Source organism: Dreissena polymorpha, chromosome 14, assembly GCF_020536995.1.
Source record: "Dreissena polymorpha isolate Duluth1 chromosome 14, UMN_Dpol_1.0, whole genome shotgun sequence".
NCBI classification, from domain to species: Eukaryota; Metazoa; Mollusca; class Bivalvia; order Myida; family Dreissenidae; genus Dreissena; species Dreissena polymorpha.
The window spans coordinates 72,064,339-72,083,423 of NC_068368.1; the positions used below are offsets into that span (position 1 = coordinate 72,064,339).

Below are 19,085 nucleotides of genomic sequence, written 5' to 3' on the forward strand. Positions count from 1 at the left end.
CCCCCCCCCCCCCCCCCCTGGCAGTCATGTTATTCAACTGACCGAAACCATTTTTGAACTCAACTCTCATATCAAGGAAACAAATGTTTTGACCAAATTTCATGAAAATTGGGCCAAAAATGTGACTTCTAGAGTGTTCACATGTTTTAACTATATACATATAGAGAAAAATGCCCCGCCCACTGGCGGCCATGTTTATCACCTATCTAGACCATTTTCGAACTTGTCTGAGGTATCAATAAAACCAATGTTTTGACCAACTTTCATGATGATTGGGCAAAAATTGTGACTTCTAGAGTGTTTACAAGGTTTCCATATAGCCAAATAAGGAAAACTGCCCCCCCCCCCCGCCAGCCATATTATTCAACTGACCGGAACCATTTTCATGTTATTCAACTGATCGAAACCATTTTTGAACTCAACTCTCATATCAAGGAAACAAATGTTCTGACCAAATTTCATGAAAATTGGGCCAAAAGGTGACTTCTTGAGTGTTCACATGTTTTCACTATATACATATAGAGAAAAATGCCCCCGCCCACTGGCAGCCATGTTTATCACCGATCTGGACCATTTTCGAATTCGTCCGACATATCAATAAAACCAATGTTTTGACCAACTTTCATGATGATTGGGCAAAAATTGTGACTTCTAGAGTGTTTACAAGGTTTCCATATAGCCAAATAAGGAAAACTGCCCCCCCCCCCCGCCAGCCATATTATTCAACTGACCGGAACCATTTTCATGTTATTCAACTGATCGAAACCATTTTTGAACTCAACTCTCATATCAAGGAAACAAATGTTCTGACCAAATTTCATGAAAATTGGGCCAAAAAGGTGACTTCTTGAGTGTTCACATGTTTTCACTATATACATATAGAGAAAAATGCCCCGCCCACTGGCAGCCATGTTTATCACCGATCTGGACCATTTTCGAATTCGTCCGACATATCAATAAAACCAATGTTTTGACCAACTTTCATGATGATTGGGCAAAAAATGTGACTTCTAGAGTATATACAAGGTTTCCATATAGCCAAATAAGGAAACTGCCCCCCCCCCCCCCTGGCAGTCATGTTATTCAACTTACCGAAAACCATTTTCGAACTCAACTCTCATATCAAGGAAACAAATGTTTTGACCAAATTTCATGAAAATTGGGCCAAAAATGTGACTTCTAGAGTGTTCACATGTTTAAAACTATATACATATAGAGAAAAATGCCCCGCCCACTGGCGGCCATGTTTATCACCTATCTAGACCATTTTCGAACTTGTCTGAGGTATCAATAAAACCAATGTTTTTACCAACTTTCATGATGATTGGGCAAAAATTGTGACTACTAGAGTGTTTACAAGGTTTCTCTTTAGCCAAATAAGGAAACTGCCCCCCTCTGGCAGCCATGTTATTCAACTGACCGGAACCATTTTCGAACTCAACTCTCATATCAAGGAAACAAAATTAATGTTCTGACCAAATTTCATGAAAATTGGGCCAAAAATGTGACTTCTAGAGTGTTCACATGTTTTTACTATATACACATAGAGAAAAATGCCCCGCCCACTGGCGGCCATGTTTTTTCACCGATCTGGACCATTTTCGAACTCGTCCGAGATATCAATAAAACCATGTTTTGACCAACTTTCATGATGATTGGGCAAAAATTGTGACTTCTAGAGTGTTTACAAGGTTTCTCTATAGCCAAATAAGGAAAACTGCCATCCCCCCCCCCCTGGTAGCCATGTTATTCAACTGACCAGAATCATTTCCAAACTCAACTCTCATAATATCGAGGAAACAAATGCTCTGACCAAATTTCAAGAAAATTGGGAAAAAATGTGAATTTTAGAGTGTTCACATGTTTTCACTATATACATATAGAGAAAAATGCCCAGCCCACTGGCGGCCATGTTTTTTCACCAATCTGGACCATTTTCAAACTCGTCCGAGATATCAATAAAACCAATGTTTTGACCAACTGATGATTGGGCAAAAATTGTGACTTCCAGAGTGTTAACAAGGTTTCTCTATAGCCAAATAAGGAAAACTGCCCTGCCCACTGGCGGCCATGTTTTTCAACGGACCAGAACCACTTTTGAACTCAACCAACATATCATTAAGACAAACATTTTGACAAAGTAACATGAAGATTGGGCATGAAATGTGACTTCTACAGTCTTTACAAGTTTTTTCTTTTTTTGGACCTAGTTTTTGACCCTGCACGACCCAGTTTCGAACTTGACTGAGATTTCATTGGAACAAAGCTTCTGACCAAGTTTCATGAAGATCGGACAATAAATGTGGCCTCTAGAGTGTTTACGAACAAATGTGGACGGACGACGGACAATGACCTGTCACAAAAGCTCACCTGAGCAATCAGGTGAGCTAAAAATGAGAACACAGGCCTTTAAGTACAAATGCTCTGGCGCTGACAATCTTGTAAATATAAAGGGACACACACAAACTGTGTTGTTGTTGAGTGTGAAACTGCTCTATCTCTCAAGCCTTATCATTAGAGAAAAATTGTTTAATACTGAACACGCAGTTAACATTGTTGCTAAAACTAACTGTAGTATCCAATTTCATACCCTATACTTTCAAACAATAGAAAGTTGATTGAATAACATTAATGTAAATGTGATGTGTTTGTAGATTGCACATTTTCTACTTCGAAAAGTTTCAGGACTACCGGGGGGGGGGGGGAATTTTATATTCAAATTGATTGGTCGGTTACAAAGGTCAGCTAAGGTGAAAAGCTGGGTTAGACAACCATGCAGACACGAAAATTAAGAAATGTGTAAAATAATCTTCGTATTCGAGTAAATCCTTCAGAAGACATGTAAGGAAATTCTGCAATAATTTCTAGACATCACAATTGTTTGACGTTTTACAAATATCATTAAGAGTTTACTGATCAATTAGTTATAAACACTCATTTGTGTTCTGAAAGGAACACAAAAAACTAAGAACACTTCCATTCTGGTTCATTATTATTGTTGTTGTCATTTCCTGTCTTTCCCATATGAGCGTGCAAGTCAGAATCAACTTCCATGTTGAGCACAGCAACATCTATCAGCTTGTGATTTCTTGATAGATCATTGTTATATAAACTTGTGATTTCTTGATAGATCATTGTTATATAAACTTGTGATTTCTTGATAGATCATTGTTATATAAACTTGTGATTTCTTGATAGATCATTGTTATATAAACTTGTGATTTCTTGATAGACCATTGGTTATATAAACTTGTGATTTCTTGATAGATCATTGTTATACAATCTCCTCAAGTAAGGTAATGAGAGTTGACACTAAGAAACGAAGATGAAAACGTATTCTGATAAACAAAAGTCCACAGTCTCTGGAAGTATTTTCACATTTGCAAGACTTGTTCCCAAGCATTACTGCAAATTGAATTTGTAATCTTCACCTCAACAGAATGCACCTTTTGACGAGATGAATGTGTGCTAAACACAAGAATACAAGAACAACAAATACAAATTGTACACATTTTATTTGTACTTGAATTATTTCATAGTTAAGATTATGACCCAGTCACATGTACCAATTGCTAGTGAGTAAACATTTACTAACACAAGAAAAGGAATGTCTCACTAAAATTATGTTACAATTAATGAATTTCACATAATATACAATAGCCAGCCTTTGATGATTTTTATTTGGTTATTTCATATTGAAGCCAATAATTTATATACAAATGACTGAATGTGATGATGGTCTTTGTTTAACAGTTTGAAACGTGAAAACAACATATTAGCACTGGTCATATCACATTGCAAATGATTAAAAACAATGAAACAAGTGTTTGTATTTCATTTTTTAACGCCATCATACCCTTGTTATATTAATAAAATAGACATAAACAACATACACATTTTTTACAGTATAATACACAGTTCATTCAGCACACATAAAAATATGTAATTCTGATTGCCATGGTAACCATCCTTCAGAATCTATTTCCAGTAATTTGTGATAATGCAAAAGCCTTCGGACTTAGTCCCAAAATACAGGTGGACAGTACATAAATGCCCCTAGATATGAAATGTACATTATTAGTACCCCTAGATATGAAATGTACATTATTAGTTTAACAAACTTAAACATGTACATGAATGCACCATTAAGACGAAAATGAAAATGTGCACTGATAGATTACAAACGAAAATGTGAAAAGTAACATAAGAATCTGGGGTTAAAATTGGTAAATGCACACTGCCAGTAATATCTTCCTCCCATAAGAACCAACAAAATTGGTTTACTTTTAAATAAATAATAAATATACGAAAACACATAGCCTCATCAATGACGAAATCCCTACATTTTGTCATGGCAACGACATCTCAGTCATGTTGTCATAACAACAACAACTCTGTCAAGGAATCGTGTGAAGCGTTCGAAAGACTGCCGGTACAAACATAAGGTATCTACTCTTCAAATACAACACCATGAAACATCACAAATGGTGTACGAATATTATTCATACACGTACAAGAAATCTCAACAGAAATTGATAATTAAGCAACAGAGGGGGTAATCACGTGACAAACAAGATGGCGACGTCCATGTCGAGGCAGGTATTTTTCGTAGTGTAATCCCTTAATTATTGTATTATTATTTTTTATTCCGCCCACTTTCCAGCCATATTAAAAAGAAAGTTACTGTCTTTTATTTCTAAGTAATATTCGCTCTATATCTTGACTTTACTCGGTGCAAAATGTCTTAGCGGGATGACCTAACTAAGAAAATTTGCACCGAGTAAAGTCGAGATATAAAGCGAATTTAAATACGAAATAAACGCTAATCACCTTTTTACTGATATGGCTGGAAAGTGAGCGTCATTTAAAAAACAAACGGAAGTATAAAGGGTATAAAGCAGCGAAAAATAACTGTCTCGGTATGGACGTCACCATCTTGACTATCACGTGATTACCCCCTCTGAAGCAAATCAATGCATCTAAATCTGCATCTTAAAATGACAAGTAATTACAGATGGTGTACCAATGAAGTTCATCTATGACATACCACTAAAAATCCTCAATGAACAAATACAATCCTAAACAGAAAATCCTTTCAAGGGATTAGGAGATATATGAGTCATTAAATGAAATATCTCTCTTTCAGCAAGGACATTGTTTGACTTCCTTAAAAGTTTGTTCTAGGTTTTTATATACCTGTTGCAGTCACAACAAAGTCTTATTTTTACCATTCGAGTCGAATTTAAATTCCCAATTATAAAGTTTCTTAATTAAAAAATTCTTCAACACATTGAAACAGGTTCTGTTAAGAACGGGTAAAAATTGTGTTCAAAATACAACACATCATTTGGCTCCCTGCAGATGTTACTTCTTCAGTGGCATACTCTTCTGCAGTGCAGATATCTGCTCGGTTCCCAGCGTGATCTTATCCTCTAGCTCCTGCAGCTGTATGGTGTATTTGGACTTCATCCGGATGTAGTACTGGTAGTCCTGCAGCTCTGCCCCGCTCAGACACTCCCCAAGGAACGCCTCCACCTGCTCACGCCGCCGATCAATGTCCACCTTCAACTGCTTGGCGTCCTCATGTTGCTGGTACAAACCGATCACGCTTGTCCAGGGTCATTTTTCTGAGTTGTTAAATATGATTTCATTACTTAAATATATTTCTATATAACGGCTTTTATGGCATTTTTTAATGAGGTCTTTTGTTAACAAAATCCAGATAAAGCTGAAAGTGTTGTCCTTGAGTAGCCAGTGCAGACTACACAGGCTATTGTGACACTTTAATCATATACATTTCAACCTGTTTTCTGGGAGGTTCAAATATGAACAAATGACAAATTTCAAAGTAGCGATAACTTAAAATTTGTAGAAATCAGGATCCTAAATAGTGATTTTATTCAAGGTGATAGTTTTGGACAAAAATATTTAAAACAAACATTCCCCAGTAAAAGGCTTATATTTATGATTGAAAATTTACAGCAGCAATTATATATTACATTTAGAATTGTCAATTTTTTATAATATTACGAAATATCAAGACATATATATTTATGTTACCTTCACTTTCTCATTAGTGTCTCCTTGAGGCCCTGTATGGTGTTCTCTGCGCGTGCAAGCAGCCCTGACAGCTTGAGCAGCAGCCGTATGATCTTGTCGATGTCGTCAATGTACGAGCGGTACTTGTCCGTCTCCTGCTGACTGCGACACCGCGTCTCCACGAACACGCCCACCTGGCAAGAGAAGTGGAAGGGTTAGAACCGAATGTCATCCATAGCAATACAAACATGTGAATATGGCTCTCGGAAATCTGACTTTACCCATGTACGTGTCTGTGACTTTACCCATGTACGTGTCTGTGACTTTACCCATGTATGTGTCTGTGACTTTGACCCATGTATGTGTCTGTGACTTTACCCATGTACGTGTCTGTGACTTTACCCATGTAAGTGTCTGTGACTTTACCCATGTACGTGTCCTGTGACTTTACCCATGTACGTGTCTGTGACTTACCCATGTACGTGTCTGTGACTTTACCCATGTACGTGTCCTGTGACTTTACCCATGTACGTGTCTGTGACTTTACCCATGTGCGTGTCTGTGACTTTACCCATGTACGTGTCTGTGACTTTACCCATGTACGTGTCTGTGACTTTACCCATGTACGTGTCTGTGACTTTACCCATGTACGTGTCTGTGACTTAACCCATGTACGTGTCTGTGACTTTACCCATGTACGTGTCTGTGACTTTACCCATGTACGTGTCTGTGACTTTACCCATGTACGTGTCTGTGACTTTACCCATGTACGTGTCTGTGACTTTACCCATGTACGTGTCTGTGACTTTACCCATGTACGTGTCTGTGACTTTACCCATGTACGTGTCTGTGACTTTACCCATGTACGTGTCTGTGACTTTACCCATGTACGTGTCTGTGACTTTACCCATGTACGTGTCTGTGACTTAACCCATGTACGTGTCTGTGACTTTACCCATGTACGTGTCTGTGACTTTACCCATGTACGTGTCTGTGACTTTACCCATGTACGTGTCTGTGACTTTACCCATGTACGTGTCATTATTCACAGGCTTATCATGGACCAAACTTTTTACATTTATGGAATATTTTGTTAAAAGGAAGTCTCTTCTAAACAAAAGGCTGTTCTGGTTTTATGCTGTTTGCCTCTAATCAGTAATCCCCTTATCTAATCACTTAGGCTTGAAAAAGCAGCATTTAAAACTGGAATATAGTAAAAAAGGTTGTCAATTAAGACTGATTTTTTATGACACTACAATACGTCCCAGTATATCTGAGTGGTAAAGGCCTACCTGTTTGCCAAGGGTCTCGTTCTCGGTGATGTCTGACAGCAGCTCCTTCTTGTCCTCCTTAAGCACCTCCACCTTCTTCATCATCCGCTGTAACAGCTCCTCCTGGGGGCAGGACAGAAACAAGAGAGGTAAGCAGGGAGCCATTAAAACAGATGCATTGCAGTGATTATCACCCATTCACCCTATTCACCAAATGTGGAATATATCATTTTCAGTAAGAAGGGAACAAGTTGTTTATTTTAGACACTGTCCCAGGATTTGCTTAAAGCTTTGCTAGGAACCGCATAACTCTATTTGTGGGTTTTCAAAACAAAACAAGGTAACTACAGAACAAAAACGATGTGATGCAAATAGAAGGAGAATGCAACAGGAAAACAACAGCAGAGACTATTATGTGGTTTGTTAGCTTTTGTTCACAAACTCATGGCTTATTCTTCCTTCACTGTCATGTTTTGCATACAAACAAGGAATGTAAAAGAATATGAATAAAGTACTTTGATTTGATAATTGTTGTTGGTTTAGAATAAAATATCATTAAAACATGGTAACAAAACACCAAGCATAACTTACATCAAGAATGATAGGAATGCTTAAATGTCCTCTTTACTCTTTAATGTGAACAACATATTAAAACAACATTTAAATACACTTCAGTTAAAATAATACATAGTTTATACTTCCTACTCTATTGCTTACAATATTTATTATCACAGTAATGTTCAACTGCAAACAGGAATGCAGTAAAGCACAAACAGTGCAATTACACAGCCTACATAACTGCAGGTGTAATATGCATTAAAACATCAAATGTCAGTTTTGTATTAATAAAACATTTCAAAACAAACACAATTGTTATCTGCATAATTATGAGTCTAGGCTATATAGCTTGGACAATGAGGCTTAACTCTTGCAGTGCTGGAACCAAGTTTTGAAGGCCTTGCAAACAGTTTGGATCCAGATGAGACGCCACAGAACGTGGCGTCTCATCAGGATCCAAACTGTTTGCTATTCTGATAGTATTCTTTGGAAAAAAATCAAAGAACATGCTGATTTTAGAAATTCAGCAGATGACATTTTAGCAGACGACCAATTTCCCAGCATGCAAGGGTAAATGAATGTGCTAAACTAAAGTGCTGTCCCAGATAAGCCTGTGCAGTCACTGCTGTCCCAGATAAGCCTGTGCAGTCAACAAAGGCTATTCAGGGATGACAAATTTCCGCTTTCATGGAATTCTTGGTTAAAGGTAGTCTCTTTGAAACGAAAATCTAGTCACGGTCCAGTCTGCAGACTGCACAGGCTCATCTGGAAAGCACTAAAGGCACTTGCATTCAGACACATTTTCCCAAAGCATGGCTCTGAGTTAGTTCAGTAAAGTAGGAACAGTTTTCACAGCAGCTCCATGACAGTAAATAAGAAGAAACGTAACAGTTTGTGTACCTTTTTCTGTGCGAGGGTGTCATTGTCTGCGATGTCGTGTCCTAACTGATGGCTGTCTGTGAGTTTTCTTATCTCCAACTCTATCATGGCCTTCGGTGGAGACACGTAGTAATTTGAAGGCATCGGAGAGGTGGGCCTGCAGGCAACAAAGCAACGTGAAATTGATCAAAAACACAAGTCAACTATAATGACCATAATAATGATGCATGAGTTGTAGACCATCTATATATGTATGTTCAAATACAATAGTTTAAATGGGTTGTTTTGTTTATTTATATGAATTTAATTAACTCCACTTCACATGGTAATTGTCAAACATATCAGGAAGATAATTGTACATGAAACAAAATTTTGAATATTACTTACTCATCAGACTTTTCTTCTGACTTTTGTGGCGTCGATTTCTCATCGCCCTTGGTTGCCGAGCGAGGCCGTCGCTCCTCTGGAGTCTCGGGTTCCACCTGGAGGATTCCATCAAGGAACTGCATGCGGCTCATCTTGCTGTCAGACTGGAGCACCTCACACAGCTCCCTCTCGCTGTCCCCAGCACCTTGGCCAGCTCCTGGGCCCTCAGGTCACACTCCAGCTCCTCGGCCGATGGCTGCCGGCCATGCTGCACACTGACGAGGGGGGCCACTGGCTGGCGGCCGTGGTTCAGGCTGACTTGGCTGAGCGCGGGCTGCACTGGCTGATCTGGTAAGGTCTGGTCGGCGCGATTTGAGTGAGTTGAGCGATCACTACGATTAACCGAAGTGGAAATGTTTTGAGTATGTGGAGAAGTGTTGGACATTTTTGTCTGACTGCTGGGGTGTCTGTTGTCAGATGTGGGGGGATGTTGCCAGCTTTGAGGAGGGCTGGACATGGAATGAGAAGGCACTGTTCCAGGGTTTTGTTCACTGTCTCTGGTTTTTTCTTTGGGATGGTGATTTTGTTGAAATATAGCTACATTTTGGTTATCAGAATTATGAATGTGACTACGGGTATTGGGTGAAAACGTGGTCTCATGGTTCCATTTCTGTCTACTTTGACACTAGTGACTTGCGTTTTTTCTTTGTTCTTAACAGTATCACTTGCATCACCGTGATGCCTTGAGTCTGGACTAGAAACACTTGAGTTTTGATCTCGCACAAACTGCTCGTTTTTCCAGCTGCGTGCAGGCACTTGCGGCTCCGGTATCGACTGACCCGGACTTCGCTTCATGTCCTGACTTTGACTAAAGTTCACAACATTATTCTGATGTAAAGGATTATGAATATTGGCACTGTTGTTTGATTTATTTGCATATGGCTTCGGGCCATGATTCTGAAATGAGTCTTTTCTGTAACTAGAGCTATTTGACACAGCAGGTTGTTGTTGCTTGTAAGTCCTGTTAGGAACCACAGGAGGCGTTGAAGACACAATGTCAGCCATATCCTCACTATGTTTACTTTCATCATCGCTCACTTTTTCACCACCGGTCGAAGCCGGTCTCTAAAACTATCACTATGAGTCACAGAACTTTCCAATCGCTCTAAAGAGTCTGCTTTGTGATTTTCCATGCTAGAGTCTTTTTTCTCATCACCAGTTGCTCCAGAAGATCCATTGCTATGTAACCGTTCACGACTGCCTGACCTGGTAGAGCCAGGTGAATGTGCAAACACTTCAATGTTTTTCACGCGATCCTTCACAGTAGGCCGTGGTTCCTCAGACACACTGTTACGATCGCCTGGCCGCTGAACGACCGTGTCGGTAAAACTTCCCGAGCTGGTCATACTGGTTGGTAAATTAACCTTGGGCAACGGTTGGGCCACTGATTTCACCACATGGGGGACCGAGGTCACGTCAGCAGACTGGAAAGCCGGAACCTGTGGCGGCGACCTACGGTATTGATTTGATGAGCGCTGACCCAGATTGGGTGAGTCACGACCCTCTAGCCTCTTGCGGGGAGGTTTGTTTGGCGTCTCGTTGTTCTCTGGGAGAGGCTGGAAGGTGTTAACATCCTGTTGCTGTCTCAGCAATGTGGTGTCAGACGTGGTACGCTTGTACTTGCCGAGCTCACGAGGGGACCGGGTCTTGTAGGAGCCGTACGAATCATCAGCGCACCTGCAATGTACACAGGAATGAGTTGTAAATAATATGTACACAAACTACAAACAATTAAGATTTTTTAAATAAAGAAGGAATGAGTATAAGATTTATTTCATTAAATGCAAATGTAACGATTTGTTTTCAAAACAAGGTTTTAGTGTGAGTTGTCAGGACAGACTTGTTTTTCATGATAAATGTTTGTTCCGTGCAAAAAGTATGTAAAAAACAATGGGGCTGTTGACATTATTTGAATGCTGCTTTGGTCACATCCATATTGGGGAAGTATCACATGCAGGGACTGAGCTTTAAGGATGTGATCAAAACAATCTGACTTAACAAATGAAGAAAACTGCTCTGAAATTCAATGGCAAAAGTTAATACAAACAATCATCAATGACTGTTAGACAAGTACTTGGTATGATGATATAAACAATCACTTGTCAGATACCGGTATATATCCGCAAACATCCTGCTCTTAGTTACTTTATTGCTCAACAGCTGTTCAAATATTACCCAAATAATAACAATAGGCACTTGAAATGATTAAGTCAGTACATTTACATACACAAATAAAGGGTAAATTCCTCCAGTTTTTGCACCAAAATGTTTCTTAAACCTTAACGACAGTCTCTTTTTCCACTTTCTTGTTTCTGACACAAAAATCCCCTCCTCTATAATTGGTTTCCGCTTCTTCGAACCTTGTATCAACTTCACATTTAAATCCATTATTCTTCATATATTCAGTTATACATACATTACAGTAAGTACTTAATATACAGAAACCATGAATAACCTGCTTCAATTAACATAAAGGTTGTATCTATCTATGTATCCATTTCAAGTATGACATCTTTTATTCTTAAAGCATACATTTATGCAGAAAAACCTTACCCAATCTGGAGTCACTCAATTGTTATCCAAACAAAATCTGTTTTACAAATCAGCAAAGAAAAATACAGTTATCTTTTTAATATTAATCTGATAACTCCTTGTCATGCAACTTGAACAGGTTTTGTCCAGAGGTATTTTCACACCAATCACTTATCCTGGGCCATCAAGAGTGTCTTATCTGACTCATCAATTATCAGTTATTAACACACCTGTCAGCCTGAATTGTGACTTTCCTACTTTAATTTAAAATGGTGTGCAGTAATTATTAGCATTATCACATTCTGTCAGAACACATTCTCTGCATATCATCTTTATCATCTTTATAGAACTATAGATGATGATGTTAACAATTTTACTTGGAGATCTAGCACACTTAGAGAAAATAATGACAACTTGATATTTATAATTGTAAGTCAGGCAGATTATATTTATATAAATAAGCTTTACAATGATCACATATTAATACCGCTAAAACTGATAGAGGTCAACTTAATTCTTTTAAAATGAAGAAATATTGTGGTATTTCATAATTTTTTAATGAAAACACACACTTGTTCATTAGAACTTAGAAATAAAATAATGTATTGCCTTAAAATATACATTCAGACATATCACAAAAACACATACTGGAACTTTTTCTCAGATTTAAGTATTATTTCATAATAAAAACCTGACATATTCTCACATAAAAACAACTTTTTAAAGCATGAATGTCAAAGTGCACCACAATACAAAAGTGTTGTTATTGTTGTTTTTCAATGTAATAATATTTAGGTTAAGCTAACGATTAAGACAAATGACAAAGAAAAGTAAATCTGGAAAGGACCACTAACCTGTAGATTGACTACTGTTGGATGTTATAAATTTCACAGAAAGACATTTATGAGGAATGTGGATGGGTAAAAATCACCATAATATTTGTACTGCATAATTTAGATTAAGTAGTAGTTAAGAAGGTGACAATTTCTGTCAAGCCTATATCTACAGCAACAATAAACCAATCAGATGCAATGACAGTTGCATGTGATAAACTTAAACATGAGTCATGCTTGTTTACATGTTAAGCAAGCAATATGTAATTTATGGGATTAGTTCAAGCACATTTCTTTTTTTTAGAAAATTAAATCTTAACCCTCGAATACATCTAAAGATGTAAGAACTGCATAGCTACCTGACTCCCCAACGTTGGAATGCATACATGTTCGTACTAAATCCAAAAAACACTGAAAGTTTTGTACTTCGAAAAATGCTTCACTCAGTGTATCTCATCTTTAAGCGGTTTTTAAAATATGTCACTATCATATAACACATGTGCAGATTGAATTACAATTTGCACTAAAACAAAAACTGAATTTTTTTAAATTAAAACTCTGGAATCATGAGCTCATAAAAATCCTGACCACCTTAGCAATGACCACAAAGCAACACAAAACGCTTCCATCAAGATCATAAGCTGTAATCCCTGCTATCTGGAGCTGCAGAAGTCACAAATCCATTTGGGCCACCAAATCACAGATCATTAAAACCACCAGTCTTCACCCTGCTTTTAGTGTACACCACCTTTATGGACACTGCTCAGTGATATCCTGCACTTAAACAACATTTAACAGCAATTCCACCTGCACTTCTGTAATTGCAAGGGTCCAGAAACCACAAGAAAGTTTTACCACCTGCTTATTTACTGCCATTCCCAACATACCACCGACCCTTGGGACGGCAAGATGAGGAAACATGCATGTACCAAGAATAGGATCCCAGAGCTGAGATTTCACGAGATTCCTACAATGTCCAACTGGTGCCACTTGGCGCCTGAACAATAATTCAAACAAAACTAAGTCCTGGCTGCCCTTCAGTGAACTAGTACTCTTCACTATTGATACATTTTATTTTTACATAGTATAATTTTGTATACACAAGTATACATTGGGTTAGTCCCATATGTGGAAACTTTGAAGTCATAGATCACTAGCAATTAATACTTCACATCTCTGCATTGCTCATGATCACACAAACTGAACATACAAGTAGTATCAATGTTCCTGCTCTGTCTTGACACAACACTGTTCTATTAATCCTGTAACCCCACTGAATCAGACTGTGAACACAACATCAGAGCCCCTTCTGAAAATTCTTACTTTCACAGAACTCTTTTAATTTACTACCAGGAGAGTGGTACCCGATAAAGATCTTCTCTAGATAACAGATGTTCTATGAATGAGATCCTGAGCAACCTGCAGTAAAGGCCTTTCACTCCCCTAGGATTTGTAACCAGCAGTCGTAGACTCAACAAACTAAGTGAGCCACAATCTGTGAAAACCGGGCTTAATGCATGTGCGTGAGCGCCATCCCAGATTAGCCTGTGCAGTCTGCTTATCAGGGACAACACTTTTCTGCCTAAACTTGATATTCGCTAAATGAGACTTCCCTTACAAAAAAAACAACAACAAAATTGGAAAGTGTTGTCCCTAATTAGCCTGTGCAGGTCAATCTGTGTTGACACTTTACACACCTGCATGCCTTTTTTCCAGAGCTCAGTTCAAGTTATTTTACATACAAACAGCTTTCATTCAACATCTTCAACTCTGTGGAAAACTACAAAAACTGGTGTTTCATTATTAAAGTATGAGAAAGGCGGATTGTATATATTTCATCCAGTAGAAATGATATCCAGCAATTACAAGAAGTTATCTCCAGGAAAGAATGAGAGGTCCCCCCAGAGCATTATAACCCGGCTCTAATTAGCAATAGCATACTCATATACATACTGGTTCCATTTAGAAGCAGCCAATACTATTGCGCCCACACTCTAATGAGAGAGATACACTCACTTGAATTGGCAAAGGTCACTTTATTGTTGTAAATATAAATTACACCTGTAGAATACTTTGTAATTCATATCCAGAATAGTACCATTTGCAGACAAAGGATTGACTAGAACACACAGTTTTCAAGGTAAAAAAGATTGACACATTCTTTATATAGAACCTGATCAATCTTCCATATCAGAATGTTAATAAACCACTAGTAGTCTGTGAGTACAAAGAAAGCTGACCCATTTTACACTTAACCACTTAGATATGTATTTTAGACACATTGTAGCCCCTTAGAAAGTTACATTTAATTAAATACTTTTCTTACTATATTCAAGTTTTAAAGTGTTGTTTGCGCCTGTTTGTTTCTGGGAGTGTTTTTTTGTCAAGCCAAATGCAATCGTGGATACCGTAATTACTCTATGTTTTCGGACACTCTAAGTTTTCGGACACCCCTTTTTTAGCAAAAATAATTATTTTTCGTGACTTAATTTTCGGACACACGAGTTTCGTCCATAATTAATGTCTCTAAGTTTTGACAGTATATTTTACAGTGCTATTTTACCAAATTTCGGTCCTGTTTTCAAAATCTAATGACACTTTGATCATGGGGTTTTACAACCAGATTAACATCATAAAACATGGCAGGTGCATGCCTGAGGGCAACGACCATTACATTTGCCTTATTGGGTAAATAACCCTGTAAACCGGTATTAAACAATGGTTTCGTCCGATAGAATAAGCGTTATGACAATTACCAGGGTAGTGCAAATTAAAGGTTCAATTATCTACCCCAATGGTACCACCCCTTCTCAGTAAAATAACTGTGACAAATACTAAACACTTCAAAGTGTGATGCACCCTATTGCAAGTTTTACGAACAATGGAAGGTGTTAGACAACACTATCGGAAATGAACAAACAAAGAATTCATAGTTCGCTTTTTTTAATTGCGTTAATTACAGGTTCATACTAGCGAGTATCGGTACATCACATGCTCATCTTATCTTTGAACTCGTTGGTCAAAGTACAACCTTGTAGTAACTTTCTGTCAAATAAATTAAGCATTTTAAAAAAAAATGCAGTGCACACATATATAACTGTAATTTATACTATATGGTATTTTACAAGCACGTGCTATTACCGGTAGTTATTGATACAACTTACGCTATTTTCGGACACTTTATTTCGACTCTAAGTTTTCAGACACCTGTATTTTGTGATATTTTTCGTATCTAAGTTTTCGGACACGATTTTTTAAAATTATTTTTAAGTGTCCAAAACATACGGTAATGACCAGAAGTCTTTTACTGTTAAACTTAAATGCATGAAAACAGAAAATTTCTTTGCTAAAAATTAACTAAAACATTTTGTTATATAACATACTAAGTAATCCTTAACTCCCTCTTTCTAAATTTGCTAAAATCTCTAGCAATTTAAGGATAAACCCTAAACCTCAAGCACAAAATACATAAAAGTAACAAATATGAAAGCAATAAAATACCAGGACTAAACATGCAGAATTATAGCTAAATAAGCCACTTTAACGACACCACAACCTGGTTTTTGTTGCAAGAACAGTTGCCATGACGTTTGAATCCTATAACTACAATAACAACATCGCATTTAATTTGCAAAACATTCTTGGTCTATTTCTGCTGTAGAACAATAAACATTTGGATTTCTGGTTTACATCAAAACATTCCACCATTTTATGCAATAACAACAACTGTTATTCCAGAGACAATACAGTTGTTGCATCTCCCTGGGAAAACGATTTGCCACAATTAAAATGGCAGCAACTTACAATATAGATTGTAAAGCAGAATAAATGCATTACTATCTCCCTTAAGAACACAATTTGAATAAATTACAATGGCTGCAACTATAAAGATCATTAAACAAAAACAAAAGCAATAATTTATCTTCATTTTAACACATGATACAAAATTCAATTTTACCTTCATTTCATGTGTATCAAATAGGAATCTGGATGCAATAAAAATAACTGTTGACAATAACCCTTATTATCTCCTTTCAAGTAAACACCAATAATGAGAAAACATTTAAGGAATTCATCCAGTCACTCAGTCCAGCATTATAGCCTGGACAGTGGTCAGCCATTAAGGACTGAGCAGTCGTTTGAAGTAAGTCAATAAACTTTGACCATAAACACAGACCACCTTGCCAGATACTACCTGTTAATAGCATTCACAGGTAATTTGATCAGCATTTAATGTTTGTCGTGAGTCAGGTAGCCAAATATTCCCAGTCCACAACACAAACAACCAAACAGCTGAATTCCTGACCAGACACACAGTACAACAGAATGCAAAAACACCTGATAACCAACATTGATAGAGAATCCTCGTTTCAAAAACGTATCACCAAAAAATAATATAACAGCTTTGATCCAATTAATTTGGAACTGCAAAACAGTTAAGAGATCCAAATATTTGAATACCTGTGTGAAATTTTCTCAATAATCTAAAGTCCTCGAAATGTCCCCACATCAAAGAGACAATCATGAGAAATAGTCTCCACCCTACCATGTGTCTTTCTGTCCCGCAAAGAAGTGATAAGGGGAAGTGTGTGAGATAATTTCAATGACTCAAGCAACATGCTCCCTTCGGTTTATCACAGAGTTAAGAGATGAAGCTATTGCAGAGAGGAAATGACTTCCCTTTTCACAACAACACAACTATTCTAATCCAGTTGACATTCACCAAAATAGCACCCACTTCAGCAAGCTATTCCATCATTTAGAAACAATCTAGAGTATTCGGCAAATCTTCAAATATATAGAAAAAACTTAAGCGCCAAATTTTCATTTGAATATTAAAATCTCGAATGAAAGGTCACAAAATGTGCACATCGAGTTATTTAAATTTAAACGGAGTGAGAAATTGTAATCCAAAGAACAGTGTCCATGATTAAACTGAACCACAGATTTGAGTTACCACAAATTTCCATAAAGTAACCCATTAAACAACACAGCGGTGTGTGTCCAACCATGCACAGAAGGTGGTTATAGAGAATAATTGAATTATCACAAAGAGCGCTGCAAAGAAGGTAGCAGCCCATAGATCATCAGCCGGGGCTGATTACTGCTGTTCCTGCAGCTGATTGTTGAGACTAATCATGTGGATATACATCTGGACAGGTGCTTGCTAGCTTGCGACCAGCCAGTCTGGGGGTGGAAATGTTTTCATACAACACATATCAGATACATATCATCGCCCACATCAAGAGGCATTATATTCATTGTTGTGGATATCTTCAGTAGAGACAGATATTATAGGCTTTATATAATTTGCAAGAGACCACCGACCAACACTTCAAAATTCATAACTGTTCCCATTTACATTTAAAGCCCAGATTAATACATGTGCTTAAAGTTTTGCAGTACGCACAGGATTATCTGGGACTTTTTATGGAATCTTTGATGTTTGAAGGAAGTCAGGGATGACACTTTATGCACTGCATTAAGCCCGGTTGCCCAGAGACAGGCTAAATTATTCCTGTTAAGCCATTAAAATTACTTATCGCAGCTTAAGTAAGTAAACAGAATCTAAAGTTAAGTAATTAACCTGAATATATGTAAAATAGAATTGCATGCTTAAACACTAGCAAATTGTAAGGGTGTTTTTTCATTTATCAAACATTACACAATCCTTTTAATACTAATTGGAATATAATTGTGATTGATCTGGTTGTATAAATTTTGCTTTAACATTATTAAGCTCTTATACTTAATTGTTACATGCAAGACATGATGTAATGGCAGACTCCTGGTTCTTGTCATTTACATGGCAACATGGGAGAAGTAATTATTTTAGCAACTGGCCACTTGAAATAGCAGGCATCCATAGCCTGGCTGCCAAACAATTGACCAGTCGCCAAATTATCGATCGCTCCGCCCACATAGTCACGTGGTCTAGTGATAAGAAAACTCCGACAAGCAGATCGCAATTATAGCGGATTACGTGAGCGAAATACTATAATTGTAACGAGGTATCATGCTCTCTTTTCTATAATATAAATTATTAAAGCCGCACAGTAAACTAAACTGCTTTGTAAAACTTTAATACAATCATAAATGCTTTAGAGAAAAATGGCGTAATCAAAAATAAATTAGTTAACGGCAGACTGACTATCAGAAACGTTACTTATACATTATAGGAAGTTGATGAAAATCCGTTGTAAAAATGAGCATTCATTGTATATTGATTTTGAACTTGTATTAAATCGTCTGACAGTGAATCCGGTGGCTATTCTATATAATTTGAAAATATTTTTATTAAATGCAAATGACACATCCATATCATGATGGGGTTTTTGTTTATACAAATGTTTAGATCTTTGTTTTATTGTGTGTTTTTTTAAAAGACACCGATTTTTTTATTTAGATATAAATTTAATTTTGATTGTAACCATAATTTAATACAGGCCTAATTTCGTGGTTTCCATTAACAGATAGTCTAATATGCGTTTATTTCATTTATTTTTAATGCAACCGTTACATTTCACTATCGAAAAATGAAATGTTT

The 19,085-nt window shown here is 37.2% G+C and overlaps 1 protein-coding gene across 1 annotated transcript; it reads right to left on the bottom strand.

Moving 5' to 3' along the window:
* Positions 1 to 4,634: 4,634 nt before the first annotated feature.
* On the bottom strand, positions 4,635 to 11,678 carry LOC127857473 (protein Shroom2-like). The gene is made up of 6 exons (XM_052393868.1): positions 11,401 to 11,678; positions 9,135 to 10,850; positions 8,769 to 8,904; positions 7,332 to 7,433; positions 6,067 to 6,233; positions 4,635 to 5,608 (listed from the first exon to the last, which is right to left on the bottom strand). The coding sequence occupies exons 2-6, from the start codon at positions 9,263 to 9,265 to the stop codon at positions 5,365 to 5,367; spliced, it is 780 nt and encodes a 259-aa protein (XP_052249828.1). The 5' UTR covers positions 9,266 to 10,850; positions 11,401 to 11,678; the 3' UTR covers positions 4,635 to 5,364.
* Positions 11,679 to 19,085: the final 7,407 nt, after the last annotated feature.

Excerpts from the sequence above, each read along its gene's own strand:
- LOC127857473 (XM_052393868.1), bottom strand. The coding sequence starts at position 9,265 with ATGAGCCGCATGCAGTTCCTTGATGGAATCCTCCAGGTGGAACCCGAG. Across the intron at positions 6,234-7,331 it reads ACGAGACCCTTGGCAAACAG|GTGGGCGTGTTCGTGGAGAC; the intron begins GTAGGCCTTTAC and ends TTCTCTTGCCAG. Across the intron at positions 5,609-6,066 it reads AAGGAGACACTAATGAGAAA|CGTGATCGGTTTGTACCAGC; the intron begins GTGAAGGTAACA and ends ACCCTGGACAAG.